The sequence below is a fragment of the Crotalus tigris genome, unplaced genomic scaffold, assembly GCF_016545835.1.
Source record: "Crotalus tigris isolate CLP2741 ecotype Arizona unplaced genomic scaffold, ASM1654583v1 scf7180000023746.1698619, whole genome shotgun sequence".
Taxonomy (NCBI): Eukaryota; Metazoa; Chordata; class Lepidosauria; order Squamata; family Viperidae; genus Crotalus; species Crotalus tigris.
The window spans coordinates 1,363,952-1,380,445 of record NW_024100155.1 but is presented as its reverse complement, the minus strand read 5'-3'; the positions used below and the strand labels follow the sequence as shown (position 1 = coordinate 1,380,445).

Below are 16,494 nucleotides of genomic sequence, written 5' to 3'. Positions count from 1 at the left end.
TTCTTACTTACATCTCCATCCTCTCCTCCATCTTTCCTACAAGGTGTGAGAAGCTTCAGCAACTCCATGCTCTCTTCTCAATTCTTTTTAAGCCTGGCTTACTCACCTCCTATCTAAAAGTTCTACGTATCCTACAAAGTTCACTCACCACCGTCAACCTTCTTTCTGGCGTATTACAATTTTAATCCAGCTATTTTGTTCAATGGTACCCAGTGGTTGGATTCCAAATTGGAAACCAAAGCAAACCTTCCGAGTGTGCTCGTCGACAGAAAGCCTCCCCCCCCCTTCGTTTTTACATACCTAACCGTGTAGATTTTAATTCTATGCCCTGCTGCGAGCATCAAGGTTGATTCTCAGCTCTCCTTGTGACCAATGCAAGAGGAGAGCGCTACGGGATCGGCCGGCTATCAGGGAATCGCTCACACAAGGCCACGAGATCCCAAGTTAAGACAAAAATCCTCGCCAGGAGCAGTGATTTAAAAACCTCCCCTTGCATTAGCAACCTGGAAGAGTATCAACGCTACCGGCCTTCCGCAGATAACGGAAGCGATTCAAGAACGGTAGATAGCGCAAGAATATCAGATGGGGAGTTGCACCATGCCCGCTGAAACTTCTTGATGTGTGTGTGCGTGTGCGTGTGTGTGTGTTTTTCCTCATCTGCATTAAGTGTTACCAAGGCTCCCATATTCCCCAACTGGCTTTCTCTGAAGACCCAGAGGTCCCAGCCTTCCCATCGCCCCACCCTCTCGCCACCCTCCCTGCCCCGACGGGTCCCGGTCGCGGAGAGAGGTCCAAGTTCGAAACGTTTACCTCTGCGAACTGCTCGGCAGGCCCGACCACCAGGAGAATGGTCGGCCTCCTTTCGGACGGATCGGCTTCTTTGTTGTCTAATTTTCTAGGCAGCTTGGGCGCTTGGTCGGCAAGCTTGGGGAGTGGGGGTCCTTCTTGGGCCACATCCTCCTGGGGGGGTCCGGCCGGGCCCTGACACCCAGCCCCGAGAAAGAGGGACGAGAAGACACGCCAGAGCGTCTGCAGCATCCCTTGATCCCCGGGGAAGGGAGAGGCGGGGAAGGATGCTCGCCGCGCGGAGAAGATGGATCCGCTGTGCTCCAGGAGAAGGAATCGGTCCTGCACAGACAGCTGGATGCTCAGCCCTGCCAGAGGCTCATGTTGCAGCTACACTAGCTCTCCTGCCTGGCTTTGAAAACGCTGGCCGGGTGTCGTCGTGCCTGGACTCACAAACAGGGAGAAAAAGGAAGGTAAGAGGCAGGAATGATGGGAGCCCCACGCTGGGCGGCAGCTGCAGGATTTAGCCGATGGAGCCTGCCCCAACTCATACAATGCACGTCAAAGGAACAGCAGCAGCAGCCCTGATGATGATCCAGCCTGCATTCTCACTGCAGCAGGGCCCGGCCAATCGCCGCGCCCAACACTAAAAGGTTCATTATTCAAACCAGTCGCCTCGGGCCAATCAGAAGACCCGGTGACTGGACACTTTCTGGCTAGCAGACAGGGGGGGGCCTCTGCGGAGAGGTGCAGAGCTGAGAGAGGAGCATTCAACAGAAGAAGACACTCTTTTGGGGGGGAAAAAGTGCAACAACAACAACACAAAAAGTCACTACCACTACCACCTCTGCAAGAAAAGCACCAAGCTCAGAGAGCATCGGGGACCCTCCGTTCAACACCTACAAATATTCTCCTTTGTTGGTAAAAAATGTGCCACTTTCTCCAGACCTACCTAGAGGATAAAGAAGGCGAGTATTTTTTCCCCCTCTTACTAACTGTTTTAAGCAGAATATAACAAACATTCCAATGAAATAGCTTGCTTCCCTTTCCAAGATGAATAAAGGCCAAACCAGACCCGGATCTTTGGCAAAAAACAAAACATACGTTGGGTCCGGCAAGAGAATACAGCTCACCATGCAGAATTGAAGAAGGCAGTCTGGGCATGCAAAGGGACAGATTAGATAAGTCTCCTGTCTGGTAGGTTTCTGCCTCTGACATGATAAACCCCACAAAGCTGCCCTGCTCAGGTCCGGTGTGGTGCCGTGTCAGCAAAAACCAAGGATTCCATCTTCTGTCGCCCTTTGTGTTACTTAAACCTGGTTAGGCCCGACAAAGATTAAATAGACTCTCCCGTTCACGATCGCCAAAGGAAGGAGCTGACTTCTTCCATCAGTTTTCGTCCTTCAGTTTCCAGAATTAGTAATGGAGCACCCGACGAAAGGATTCTTTGGCACAACACTCCCAGAAAGTAACAGAATAACAGTTGGAAGGGACCTTGGAGGTCTTCTAGTCCGACCCCCTGCTCAAGCAGGAGACCCTGTATCATTTCAGACAACTGGTTGTCTAATCTCTTCTTTAAAACTTCCAGTGTTATAGCACCCACAACTTCTAGAGGGAAGTTGTTCCACTGGTTAATTGTTCTCACTGTCAGGAAGTTTCTCCTTAGTTCTAGGTTGCTTCTCTCCTTGATTAGTTTCCATCCGTTGCTTCCTGTCCTGCCTTCAGGTGCTTTGGAGAAAGGCTTGATTTCCTTTTCTTTGTGGCAGCCCCTCAAATATTGGAAGACTGTTATCATGTCACCCCGAGTCCTTCTTTTCTCTAGACTGGCCATACCCAATTCATGCAAACCGTTCTTTGTAAGTTTCGGCTTCCAGATCCCTGAATCATCTTTGTTGCTCTTCTCTGCACTCTTTCCATACTCTCAGCATCTTTTTTTTTTATATTGCAGCGAGCAAAATAGAAGACCAGGAAAAAGAAAAGAAAAGAAAAAATGGATAATGCAGGGTCCAGAAGAACACAATATTGGAAATATTGTCAGGAATAAGAAGGACCCAACATATGTTTTTTATTTTGCCAAGATCTGGGTCTGGTTTGGCCTTTATTCGGAAAGGGAAGCAAGCTATTTAATTGGAATGCTTGTTATTTAATTGGAATGCTTGTTATATTCTGCTTAAAACACGTATCCCCAGTGTGTGTGTAAAAGAGAAGGCTGAAGAGTTTTGATCCAGACATTATCTGTAAAACTTTCCTGCCAAAACCATATAGGTAGGCATATCCTTTTACCATCTCTGATGGAAGACAATAAGGATTGCAAGTCCTTCTATATTCGCTTCCTAATTTTGACTAAGGATGAGACGAAGAGCAGGCGCTAAGATCAAAGCAAACTTGTTCCACAAGAGCGTTAATTCAGAACATATTTCTTGCATGACACATCCCGTTTTCAAAGGAAGGCTAAGTTAGATTTCTTTTATTCCCTCCATTGGAACAGATGGAACCCTCCATCCACTCCATTGGGCCATTGAGAAAGATAAAAAGATAGCGTGGAGAATGTTTTTTTTTTTTTTAAATGACAGTTTCAGCAGATCAGAAGAACGCGCTCCTCTCTTGAGCTCATAGGGAAATTGCAAATGAGGGTTTTTCTGCGTTTCCAAACATTGGTCAACTTGGAGGGGGAAGCAAGATGCTTATGGGGCAAGCAGGAAAAGAAATTTCCTCTTGGGCACCATTCCCTTTCAACCTGTGGTTGACTTTGTGAATTTCCAGCGTTATGCAAGTGGCCAACGTCTGACCTTCTGGTTCAAATTCGTATTTTGTTGCATTTGTGAAGGAGTCGTTCATCATGAACGGAGGAAGACTTTATACTGGCAAGAGAAAATGCTATCGGCGTGGCCCAATACTGGGCAAATGTCATTTGGTTTTAATCTTATTTATTCTGCATACTTTTCACATGAGCTACAATTCAATGACCTATTTTATACCTGCTTTAATTGCTCTGTGTTGAAGGCTTATAATTTGTGGGTGCTTCTGATACAAATAAAGAAAAAAAGTGAGTTCCCGAAGAACCAAATGAGACGAAGCAAATACAGCACAAAATGGACGTGGCTTCTCCGTAATGTATTTGTTTTTGGTTAGTGGAACACTGTCAAAAAATGGCAATGCCTCTCCATCTTTCAATTGTATGACCTTGTCTTCAAAAAAAAAAAAAAAAACCCACATCCTTCTCTCGGATCTGTATTCTTTACTATGTAGCTTTATTCATAAACAAAATGCCAATATTGCTTCCCGTTCAGACAAACATCAAAATGATTCAAAAGTATCACGTCGCCAAATAGAAACATAAGAGAACAACAGTAAATAATCAGGAAAACCTGACTAAAATCAGGAAGCTGTTCCCCCAATGTTCAAGAAAATAGTGGCACAATGGAATGGAATGGAATGGACTGGACTGGAATAGAGAATAGAATAGAGAATAGAGAATAGAGAATAGAATAGAATAGAATAGGGAATAGAATAAAGAGAATAGAACAGAAGAGAGTAGAACAGAATAGGAGAATAGAATAGAACAGAATATCTTTATTGTCATTGTGTAATTCACAATGAAATTAAATAAACACTTAATAAATAAATCAAAAAATAAATCTGTCCGGCCAACGGAAAGGCCCTTAAGATCAAGCAATGTGAATCTCCTTAGGCCTGCTATAAACTCAGATATTTCCCCAAGAGTATTTGCCCTCTGAAAATTATACAAAATCAACACGGGGATGCTTTTGGGAAAGAAATCACTGCTCAAGTTTGGACAAAGCCAGGCAGATCAGCTCTCAAATATCCTCGTTATGTAATCCAACAAAAACATGCCACTGTGGGCTCACAGAGAGATTAAATTACCCTGGGCAGAACTAATTATCTGCACTGTAAGCCACAACGATGGCCTCTTGAACTGCTCTTCGCAGCCGCTCCAGCGTTAACAGACGAGGAAGCAACAGCTGTCAGTCAGCAACAAAAATTAAATACTCACGAGAAAGAAGTGGTTTGGCAAAGAATCAGAGGGCAGTCAAGCCTAAATATACGGTTCAGCATGTTTTTATTGCTGGGCTATTTTAACTGCTTTCTTTTTTTTTATAAACCAGCCAAGGCTGCAATAACGAAATGACAGTGCAAAATAAATTTTATGTCCCGGGAGATCAGTATGTCTTCCTTTTTCCAAACTAATATACCTGGGACTCGGATTTTTAAAATAGTTCTTGCATATGCACGCTATATATACATATGCTATATATACACACACACACATTTATATATATTTACATATAAAAATCAATCATAGACCATTGAGAATACATAGCGGAAAAGAGAATCTTGAGCGTTAACAAGGTTGATACTAGATGGTATAAAGCTATTACGGATCCTACTTGTTCTGCTTCGGATACAGTGATGGTAACGAAGAAAACCAGTCAAGGAGAGGATGTGTGGCATCCCTGACAATACTGTGGACCCTGGTCAACATCCCAGACTACAACAGGCACAGGCCTCTGATAAGTCAATACGAAGGTTAACAGCACAGTTAACAGCCCAAAGCCAACAAGGGTGGACAAATTGGGCCTGTTTGATAAGGGCTGAGATGCCAAAGCAATCATATCGAACTACGGCAAACAAGAGGAATGATTGAAGAGGGCATTTATTTACACACAGTGCGAGGAACGTGCTTACCTACCAGTACAGACAGTCCTCGAGTTACAAGTTTGTTTAATGACCGCTCAAAGTTACAACAGCATTGAAAACGGTGACTTATGAGCACTGTCCACACTTACAAACATTGCAGCATCCATCCCTGTGTCACACGATCAGAGTTTGGCTACTTGACAATTGACTCATATTTGTGACAGTTGCAGTGATCACTTTCTAACAGACAAAGTCAAGGGGGGGGGAGGAGCCAGAGTCATATAACAGCTGGATTACTTAACTGCTGCGATTCACTTAACAACTGTGGCAAGACAGGTCGTAAAATGGGACAAAGCTCACTGTCTCACCTAGCAATTTTAGGCTGAATTGTGGCTGTTAAGTCGGGGACTACCCCTATTTTCTTGCACAAATCCATCACAAAGGACCACCACCACCACCACTCTGTGTGCAGCAGACCCTTTTCCTGCCCACCCACCCAACCCAAAATAAAAGCCCTTCAAACATCTGGCGGATTATTCACTATCTCTGATCTCCTCTTTCCTGACTGGTTTACACCTTCATCCTTTTCCATCAATAAAACTAATTTGGCCAAACTATTCTGTTTTTTCCCCCTGCTTTGTTCTCTTTCTCCCCACCCCCCCAACTACAGTCCAGGCAATCCAATTTGTCACAACTTCTAGAGTGTTACCCAGAAACACACACACGCCTCCCCCAAAAGCAGCTTCTGTTCTCAATGATATATTCTCGTGAGACTAGCCTGTTATTCAGATTATCTCGAATAATCTGCAAGGACCCATGCAGGCCTTTTATTTGGGGGGGGGGAAGGATGGGCAGAAAAAGGGTTTGGTGCCTGCATAGCAAATGGCGCATGTGACGTATTTGTGCAAGAAATCCTAGGGTTTGTTAATCTCAGAAATTGCCATTTCTGGAAAAGACCACACACGACACGAAGCACAAAGCCTGGTTGGTGAAGACAAGATTCTGATCCTTTCCAATTTCAGGGTTACGCAGTTGGGAAGCAGGCAACGCAAAACGCTCAGGACACAAAGGCCTCGCTATCTGCCTTTCTTTGCATTAGCCTAAACACAACTGATTATGAATCATGTTATGAGGAAGGAGGCAGAAAGCCAGCTAGATAAATCGTTGTTTATTTAACACTAATGATGTACGTGCATTTTATAAGGTAATCAATGGATCGCGATGCACCGCCTCAATGGAGTTTACCGTAGACATTTGGAGGCTGGAAAAAAAATTAAATTAAATAACGGGAAGGACAGCACAAGCTGTGGATGAAACCAAAGATACCGACATCCTTGCGAGGTAGTCCAGGCAGGAAACCAAAGCCATGAGTGCGAACACTGCTTACGTTGTAAGGTTACAATAACAGAGAGCCTTGCAGGTGTCTCCCCCCACACACACACTAGGGAGGCTCCCACAATTGGGACCGGACTTTGTGTTTCTGTGCAAGACACTGAAGTGAGTTGTGCCTGAATTTATGACCTTTTTTGCCATGGTTAAGGGAATCAGGGCAGTCGTTAAGCAAATCATCCGGTCGTTCAGCGAATACAGCTTCCCTCTTTGATTTTGCTGGTCTGGAGATGGCTGGGAAACTGATCACGCAATTCCGGGCCACTGCAATCACATGTGCAGGTTATCGACCATCCAAATTTTGATCACGTGACCAATGAGGATGCTGCAAGGACTGCTCACAAGTCACTTTTTTTCTTCTAGTGCCATTGCAACTTCCGTCGCTAAACAAATGGCTGTAAGTGGAGGACTCCCTGAATCCATACACTTTTTAATCTTTCTGACCCTTTAGTACATTTCTATCAAGTTCTTTTTGCCAGAGCTGCAAAAAAAAAAAAAGCCCTCCACAAAATCATCGCATGAAGAAACACAGCGCCTAGGTGTCAATACAAGCAAGTCCTCCACTTACAACAGTTCATTTAGTGACCATTCAAAGTTACGACGGCTGTGAAAAAAGGGACTTGTGACCATTTTGCACACTTATGACCGCTGCTGCATCCCCATAAACCACATGATCAGAATTCAGACACCTGGCAACTGACTCACATTTATGACAGTCACAATGTCCCAGGGATCATGTGATCAGCTTTTATGACCTTCTGACAAAGCCAATGGGAGAAGCCAGATTCGCTTAACAACCAGATTGCTAATGACTGCAATGATTCACTTAACAACTGTAGCAAGAAAAGTCGTAAAACGGGACAAAACTTCACTTTACAAATGTCTCACTTAGCAACATACGACAGGAAGACCTGGAGGAACGTTGTCCATGGGGTCGCGATGGGTCGGACACGACTTCGCAATTAACAACAAGTGGTTGCAAATCGAGGACTATCTGTACAGACAATCAGCAAGCCACGAAAATCCAAGATAAACCTGGATAATTTGAAGAAAAAAGAAAGAAAAGAAAAAGCCCCACACCAAGCAGGCTACAGGAGCCGGTCCAGAAAGGAATTCCCCCTGGGTGGGCTAACCAGAGTCAAGAAGAGTTACACGCTCTGCCTGGTTTTACCTTCCCAATAAGTAACCGAGTCGGAAGATCATATAAAAACAGTTTATAGAGTACTCTGATAAAATGCAGTCTCTCTATGAAAAGGAGCCTTGAGCCCCATGTTACATTTTTTTTATATAGTTAACACAAGAAAGAAAAATGAAAGAGGAACGTTGATTGGACAGGATAAAAGTAACCTCTGCTTTGCATAGGGAGGTTAGTTACATTAAAATAGAATAAATGGAATAGAAAGAATGGAGAATAGAATAAGGAATGGAATAGGAGAATAGAATAGACAATAGAGTATAGAACAGAGAATAGAATGGAGAACAGAACAGAAGCAGAATGGAGAATAGAATGGAGAATAGAATAAAGAATGGAATAGGAGAATAGACAATAGAGTATAGAATATAGAATAGAATGGAAAACAGAACAGAAACAGAATAGAGTATAGAATGGAATAGAGAATAGAATAGAACGCAGAATAGAACTGAATGAATAGAAAAGGAATCTTGTAGGTCATCTAGTCCAATGGCATTCCACTCTGACGACGTTGGCAGTTAGCAACGAAAGCTAAGTTTATCAAACAGTTTTTAGTTTATTAAACAGTTGTTAGTTTATTAAACAGTTATTTTTATTTATCCCGGTGTTTGACTACTTTTCTCAACATATATATATATATGTTCCTCGACGCACGAACCTGAAAATGCCAGCCTGAAGACGACGAATGGGACTTCGTCGAAACGTCGCCAAGACACTTCCAATTTTACGTGGGAGAAAACCCGAATAACCAAAGACCTACATACAAACACCCGGGAAAACCTCAGAAAATATATGTATGTATGTATGTATGTATGTATGTATGTATGCATACACACACACACACAAACAGACATATACACATATATATACATACATACACACACACACACACACACAAAAACATATGATGTGAACACAAGTGCTCCAGAGAACGAGGGAAGAAATCTTTACTCCGATTCCCCCTCCCACCTATCAGCTGTTCAGCGGGGAATGCTGGCACGGTCTAGGAACCAAGCGCAGACGTCTATGGAACCCGTTTAAACCACCTTGTTAGAAACGGTCTCTCAGCCCTGAAGATGTTGGGGAGTTTTCCCAACGAAAGCTTGGCAACCTTTTAATATAGTAAAATACTTTAATTAAAGTATTTTAACTTCAAACTCTCCTGGTGAACGCGCTTTATTCATTCCATTTGTGTGTGTGTGAGTGTGTGTGTGTGTGTGTGTGTTTTCTGAGGTATATATATACCTCAGGTATATATATGTGTGTGTGTATATGTGTGTCTGTGTGTCCCTTATATCTATATCCATATAATAAATGAAATACAAATAAAAAATAAAAATAAACGTCCCTGTCAGGGCTCCCTCATAATAACCCTGGGGAAGGGGAGGTGAAGAGAGAGACTCACCCAGAGGTCCCGCTCGGAGCGGTGCAGGCCGAGGCGCTCCAGCCCGACGGCCAGGTCGTGGACGCAGAGCGCGCCGTCTCGGTTAACGTCCAGCTGGACGAAGAGGCTGTAGAGGCGCCGCTCGTGCTCGGCCAGGAACCGGGACGCGGCCTCGCCGGACGACGAGGAGGAGGCCGAAGGGGAGGAAGGGGACGCGGAGACCCCGCCACACTGGCAAAGCACGCCGTTCACCACCGCCGGGGAAGCCAGCGAACGCCGCGCGCCAGCCGGCATAACCGCCACACACCGCCCGCGCCCCGCCTCTCAGCGGAACTGCCCGCCCGCCCGGCGGAAGTGGCCTTTCTGAGGCGAAGCCCCGCCCTCCGTGGAGGGCGCACCGCCTTCTCATTGCCCGACGGCGCCGCTTCTTCTCTAAACTGGGCCAATCCGAAGGGAGAGGAGGAATTCTCGCGAGAATCACAGGGAGGACGGAAAGACGTGTCTGCTTTGCTCCTCCTCCCCCCCCTCCTCGTCCTCCTTCTCGTCTTCCCGCCACGCGATTGGAGGCGGTGCGCAAACGGCCTCCTATTGGCCGGCGGAAGGACACCCAATCCCAGTCACAGGAAAGAACGGGCGGCCGTTGAAGGAGAGGCGGGATTGGGTTGCCAAGTAATCCAAACACTCTCGCTGGACGGACGACGCCGGAAGCCAATAGCGGCCGGCGGAGCACTCGCGTTCTCCGCCAATCGGCTTCAAGCTCCCCCGGATGAGGGGGGCCCTTCCCCGCCGCCAATCGCCGCCCCTTCGCGCGAGGCGCGGGGAGGGAGGGAGAGGGCGGGCTCTGACCCCTAATGGGCAAAGAGCTGCGCCAATGAGAAGCAGGGCCACGAGGAGGCCGATTCTGGAAGCCATTACGCCACTGCCGCAAACTAGAGACTCTCTGCGGGGCGGGTGTCGCCGGGTAGTTGGGGTACGCCATTTGCGTACCTTTCCTCGCCTGCTGGGAAAGGGGACGGCGGGAAGAGCGGGGGGGGCACGAAATGGGGGGATGGCGGGGGGGGCGCTGGGGGGGGTCCAAGGCTATGCTGGGGGGCTTTTCTCCCACCAGGCCCAAAGCCTGAAGCCCCCTCGCTGAGCCCCCTATAATTCCCCCTGACCCCCCCACTTCCTTTTATTTTGGCGGGGGGGGGGTGAAAAAATATATATAAATTAGAATTTATAAGTTAGAATTAACTTGCCTGCCGGAATGCAAATGACACCAATGCCTTTCTCTTTCCCCCCTCCCCAAATTCACCCCTGAAATGGAAGCCACCAAGGCTGCCTAATGTCTATTTCCCCCCCCTTCCCCCTCCAAAAATTTAATATTGATCATAATTATTGAGGCTTCTTTTCCCTTCCTGAGCAATTAAACTGAGAAAAGGAACTGGTGAAGTGGAAATTAGATGAATTCAACCCCCCCCCCTTTTATCCCTGTAATTGAAGGATAATTCAATTTTGCTCATTCCCCTCCCCTCCAAAAAAATTAAAATTATTGAGACTTCTTTGGTCTGCCTTCCTCGGGAATTCTATGAGAAATGCATTTATATCCATGATGTGGCTATTCAGTCCTTTAAAGGGCCACTTTCCCACTCCTGCCCCCCCCCAAAAATTGAATTTACCAGTGTATAACTAGAGAATCCATTCCTTTTTTTCATGCATCAGAAATGACAGGGGTCAGCCTTATTGCTATTCATTTTTCCGCTTTTTATTTTAACTAAGGGCTGTTACAGTTGTGTGGGATTTTTCCATGTAGTTCCCTATTTCAGAGACCCCCAAATATCCCATTGGGAGAGTCCCATTTCCCCATCAGCCTTAGAGATAGATGATCCGATTCCAAAATGCCATCCTAAACCTCAGCCTGCCATCTCTGGCTTCCTTTTGGCACAAACCTAACCCTGATTTCTGGATTTCAAGTCCAGAAATACCAAATGAGATGCTGTCGTAGGTAAGTTTGTACAAAAGGACCACCTGAACAGCACCAGGGTCCATTAAACACTCCTTGTATTTGCCATTGTGTCCACCCTCTTGATGGCTTCTCGTTTGGCTTCTGTATTGGTCCTAAACACTGAAGCAGTAGGTGTGAACTTAAATGGACTCCAGAAGATGGTAGAGGACAGAAAGACTTGGAGGAACGTTGTCCGTGGAGTCGCGATGGGTCGGACACGACTTCGCAATTAACAACAACAAAAACAATTGGTCCTAAAACGCCACCCATCTTCCCCGTGGTTCTCAGTAATTTTCTTCAAAAAGGAGCACGCTAATTTGGAGAGCTAATTTCTGCTTGGCGTTAACCAAAATATAATTTGTGCCTACCTAAGTTTTGCCATTTACCTTCAGTCCTGTGGCTTATAAATACTTCGCTGGCTCTGTTTATCAGCCCTTTGGTTGAATTTTGCATCCATGCATAAGAAAATCTCTCTTCTTCCTTCCAGAATAGAGTGACTTGCTCCAAAATTGGCCCCCTGGGTCTGTTTTTTTTCAACATGATCCCCTTTCTTTTCGCAGGCTCAGTCCCCCGGACTTCGTCTGAAGACCCCTGATCTGGCTTGTGGTCTTCATCCTCGGGCCCTCCTACAGCCATGTCGTCTCCTCCGGCCCCTCCAGCTAAAAAACGGAAGATGAACTTCTCCGAGCGGGAGGTGGAGATCATCGTGGAAGAACTCGAACGGAGCAAGCACCTGCTCATCAACCACTTCAACGCCGGCGTGCCGCTGACCGTCAAGGCCGCTGCTTGGCACAACATCCTGCGACGGGTCAACGCGGTGGCCACCTGCCGCCGGGAGCTGCCGGAGGTGAAGAAGAAGTGGTCGGACCTCAAGACGGAGGTGCGGCGCAAGGTGGCCCAAGTCAGAGCTGCTGTGGAAGACGGTGGCAATGACCAGGAAGGAGGCGGGGAAGGCCAGGAAGCGGAAGAAGACGCAACAGGGACCTCCGCTGCCCCAGTGATTCTCACCCCCATGCAGCAGCGCATCTGCAACCTGCTGGGAGAAGCCACCATCATCAACTTGCCCGCGGGAAGCTGCACCGGCCCCCATACGTCGGAAATACCCATTACCGCTGCCGCAACCACCGTCACCCTTACACAGAGTAAGTAGTTTATTCCTTCCTTCCCGTACAGCCATTGTTAGTCAGAGCCATTCAGATTAGCGAATGGCTTGGTAACCTTAAGACAGGTGGACTTCAACTCCCAGAATTCTGTCTGGGGATATGTGGGCGTCAACTCCCAGAATTCTGGATGGGGATATGTGGACGTCAACTCCCAGAATTCTGGCTAGGGCGATGTGGATTTCAACTCCTCCATATCTGGGGATATGTGGACTTCAAATCTCAGAATTCTGTCTGGGGATGGATGGACTTCAACTCCCAGAATTCTGGCTAGGGCGATGTGGATTTCAACTCCTAGAATTCTGTCTGGGGATATGTGGACGTCAAATCTCAGAATTCTGGCTGAGGCGATGGATGGACTTCCGCTCCCGCAATTCTCGCTGGCATTTGGAGTCCGCTCATCTTCAAATTGCTGAGGTTGAGAAACCCTGATTTGGTGTTTTTGGTTTTTTCCCATCCTGGTCTGAACCAGGTGCATGTCCAGCACCTGATCTAGAGTTTCAGGAAAGAAAGCTCGCCTGGAACCAGCCCAATGTGTTTGGCAGCAGCAGGTAACCTGCACCTTTAAGGTTGCACCTGACTGCCTCTGCTTGATTCTGCAACCTGCTGCTTGCAGCCTGTTCAGTACACCGCAATCTTCTTTTGTCCTTGCCTGCCCAAGGAGGAGAAAAATTTAGGCAAGGCACGCAAAAAGAGGGTGGGGTTGAACGGAAAAAAAAAACAACACTAAGATGGGTTTTCCATCTCCTGGCTCATCTCCACGGCGCTGCTCCTATTAATCTGGCCAGGTGACTTAGTTGCAGATGGTTGTTTTCTCCGGTAGCCCTGGAGATACTTGATAAAAGCATCCTGTATCTGTTGTGTTCTTGACTCACTCCCTTCCTTTTAATGGACTCTTCCCGTGTTCTGTTCCTACCCCAAACCCAGGCCTCTTTGGAGACTCCTGTCCTTGAAAAAAAAATAATTGCACTGATAAACTCCGTAGCGGTAATTTCTCAGGAAACCTCATTCCGTCTTAAGGCCATGAATAGGTCACGTTGTTATCAGTCAATAGGCTTTGTGTGATAAGCAGTAGATAAAAGTTTGCTTTTTCACCACCCTGGGCCATTTATCAAGCGTGAGACTGTAATACCATCCGGTATTTATGGAGCAGTGATTATGCTAGATCCATAATGGGACTCTTTTCAAAGTCCTAAGGGGCAAAAGAGGAGGATCCTGCGTCCTTGCCGTTTCAGTCCACTTTGCTACCCAGGGTACGGTGTCTTCAAAATAACAAAAAAAATACAGTATTACAGGGTGGGAAATGTAGTTATCCCATGTGTTTTCTGGACCCCAGGAACTCCATTTTGTTTCCAAACCTTTATTTATTAAGATTATAGCTGAAACACAATGTTTAGGATGCTTTCATTCCCAGATCCAAAGGTGCTTTTCCAGGAGTTTTTTCCAATCCTTTTTCCTTTGAAGACGTTTTGCTTCTCATCCCAGAAGCTTCTTCAGCTCTGACTGGATGGTGGGGAATGGAAGGATTTATACTCCTTGCAGACAGCTGGTCATTTGCATTATTTTAGAGAGTTGTTAAGGCCATTTGGAGGTTTATCTGTGTCCTCAGGGTCACCTGAGCAGTGCAAATGGGTGTGGAGCCTTCTTGGCTGCAGGATGGTGTCTGCCCTGGGTCCTTTCCTTGTTGGGGATGAGTCTGGGTTATCTACATCTCAAACTGAAGCGCAAACGGTTCCTGCAGTCTGCAAAGTTTTCTGGAAATCCATTCATCCTCCCTCACCATTCCAAGGGGGCTCATCCTAAGGTGCCCTGCTGAATGTCTGTGGAAATTCTCAAGTCATCCAGATCATGAGAAGCGAAACGCCTTCAAAGGAAAAAAAAAGGAAATCCAGTTGCCTCCTGAAAAAGCAGCTTTGGGACAACCCTGACCTGGATGACTGAGAATCTCCATGGACCTTTAATTCCCAGATTTAATTCTAAACCCAATTGTTTGGGACGCTTCAATTCCCAGATTTAATTCCGTCGACCGTTGTGTCGAAAGGCACATTGCAAACGTCCCGCTTCTCAAAAAGATCTCCTTCTTTTCTTAGTTCCAGCAGAGATGACCTACCACAGTCTGGAAGACGGGGTGGTGGAGTACTGCACCACCGAAGCCCCCACCACCGTCGCCGCCGAAGCCCCCTTGGAGATGATCACCCAGCAGGCCGATGTCTCAGCCAAGCCCCAGGAGCTGAAAAACAGGATCGCTCTGAACTCCGGCAAGCTCCTGCAGGAGCAGCGAGTCACCAACCTCCACGTCAAAGAGATTGCCCAGCACCTGGAGCAGCAGAGCGACCTGCTGCAGAAAATCCGCCACTCTCAGGAGGTGCAGGCCTGCGCGCAGGAACGCCAGGCCCAAGCCATGGAAGGGATGCAGGCCGCGCTCAACGCCCTCATCCAGATCGTGCACCCGGTGATTAAGGACTTCCGCCGTTTTTTGCAGACCAACACCCCCGTCGCTCCTTCGGGGACCGCCGATCCGAGCCAAGTGACCCAGAACGGACAGGACAGCCTCATTCAATGAACTTTGGAATAAGGAAAGTCTTCTAAACCCAGTCTTGGCCCGGGAAGACTGGGTGCCCTGTTTTGTGGTTTAGAAGCCAAAAACTTCGCTCAGGATTACTTAACCTGGCTCAGCCTCTGTCCTTTTTTTTTTTTTTAATCGTTTACGCAGTTCCTTGAACTGACTCTGTTAGGCATAAACCCTAACTTGGATTTTAAAGGAAAAGATTGGCAAATAGATTTTGATATAAACACAAAGCAGCTTTTCTGTCTCTTTTCTTTTTTCTAAATTGGTCCAAAAGTTGCTGTTTCCACGATTCAGGCTGGGAGAGACAGGTGACAGCCTTTGCCATCCTACTTAAGGAATTCTTGGAAAAGAAATCCCAGTTCAGAGAAAGGAGACCAGGTTGAAAAAGGCTGGTAGCAAAGTAAGCGTGAATCATTGTAGACACCGTAGTGTAGGAGATCCTTGAATTGTGTGGCTGGGATGGGTTGATCGCTTAAATGGGATTTCTAAGCATTCCTACGCCACACTGATGATGCTGTGGTGCCTGGACTGACACACATTCTGATCACAAACACGAGCATTATGAGAGATGATAGGATGGACCTTAGTTGATTGAATGAGACACTCCGAAGCCACAGCAAGAAAGTCATTCTGGCTTAATACAATGCACTCAGCCATCACTTTGTGGATGGATGCTTGTTGCATTTGGCCGTCTATACAACAGGTCTACGACAAAAACTTACAAATCCTGTTTCAGAGGTTTCCCAGTATCTGAAGCTTTAAAAAACAGAGCAGTAGGGAAGACTGTTTTTTCAGTAACTTGGATCTGAAAGATGAAATAGTCCAGATGTCCTATATATTTCCTGGTGTTTATGCTACCTGCAGGGGGCATAATACCCCCACGTTTCTATCTTTGAAAACTAGTATACTGTTAAGCATAAAGCCCTGGGGCTCCCCACATTAAAATAAATCTAAAAGGCCATTAACTGAGAACTTTGTTCCACCATCAGCCACGTACACCGTGACAAATGAACACCGCAGTGTCAAAACGATGGATAAGCAAGAAGCTACATTCGTACTTCTGGTCCTTTTATCCTCACGTAGTCCGAATGAGAAAAAGAACATTTTTTAGACTGGCCAACTCTCTCCTAAAATAATTAGATGAAACAAATGCCACGAAGTGTGGTTTTCGTGCCTGGCCTGGCATTCCTTAGGTCCCAGATAGGACTTTCTCTTCCGTGATGTTCTATCTATATAGGAATAAAAAAGAGAGAACAATCTGCGGTGTCAGAATTTGGCCGGTCACAAAGTCTAGCTTTCTCTTCTAGCTTTGCAGCACAGTCTACTGTCGTAAGAGGGTAGAGTACAATTAGATTTATAAGAAATATACCA

The 16,494-nt window shown here is 46.4% G+C and overlaps 2 protein-coding genes across 10 annotated transcripts in view; one reads left to right on the top strand and one right to left on the bottom strand.

Moving 5' to 3' along the window:
• SLC25A25 (solute carrier family 25 member 25) overlaps nt 1-9,818 on the bottom strand; it is a 35,248-nt gene extending 25,430 nt beyond the window's left edge. Inside the window, exons 1-2 of one of the 8 annotated variants that reach the window (XM_039321544.1) lie at nt 4,802-4,819; nt 811-1,229 (exon numbers count right to left, since the gene is read on the bottom strand). In XM_039321544.1, coding sequence (XP_039177478.1) covers nt 811-1,038 — 228 coding nt within the window. In that variant the 5' untranslated portion in view covers nt 1,039-1,229; nt 4,802-4,819. Of the gene's footprint in view, nt 1-712; nt 718-810; nt 2,317-4,801; nt 4,820-9,431 lie in introns of those variants that run through there. The other 7 variants (XM_039321542.1, XM_039321543.1, XM_039321539.1 and 4 more) reach the window with 7 other exon arrangements.
• Nucleotides 9,819-9,957: 139 nt separating this feature from the next.
• Nucleotides 9,958-16,494, top strand: NAIF1 (nuclear apoptosis inducing factor 1). Of its 2 annotated transcripts, none has more exons than XM_039321551.1 (3): nt 9,958-10,380; nt 11,955-12,536; nt 14,645-16,494. In XM_039321551.1, exons 2-3 carry the CDS (start codon nt 12,029-12,031, stop codon nt 15,115-15,117), a joined length of 981 nt encoding a protein of 326 aa, XP_039177485.1. In that variant the 5' UTR covers nt 9,958-10,380; nt 11,955-12,028; the 3' UTR covers nt 15,118-16,494. The 2 variants fall into 2 exon arrangements, with proteins under 2 accessions (XP_039177485.1, XP_039177484.1); XM_039321550.1 differs by lacking the exon at nt 9,958-10,380 and adding an exon at nt 10,545-11,394.

Excerpts from the sequence above, each read along its gene's own strand:
- NAIF1 (XM_039321551.1), top strand. The coding sequence starts at position 12,029 with ATGTCGTCTCCTCCGGCCCCTCCAGCTAAAAAACGGAAGATGAACTTC. Across the intron at positions 12,537-14,644 it reads CACCGTCACCCTTACACAGA|TTCCAGCAGAGATGACCTAC; the intron begins GTAAGTAGTTTA and ends TTCTTTTCTTAG.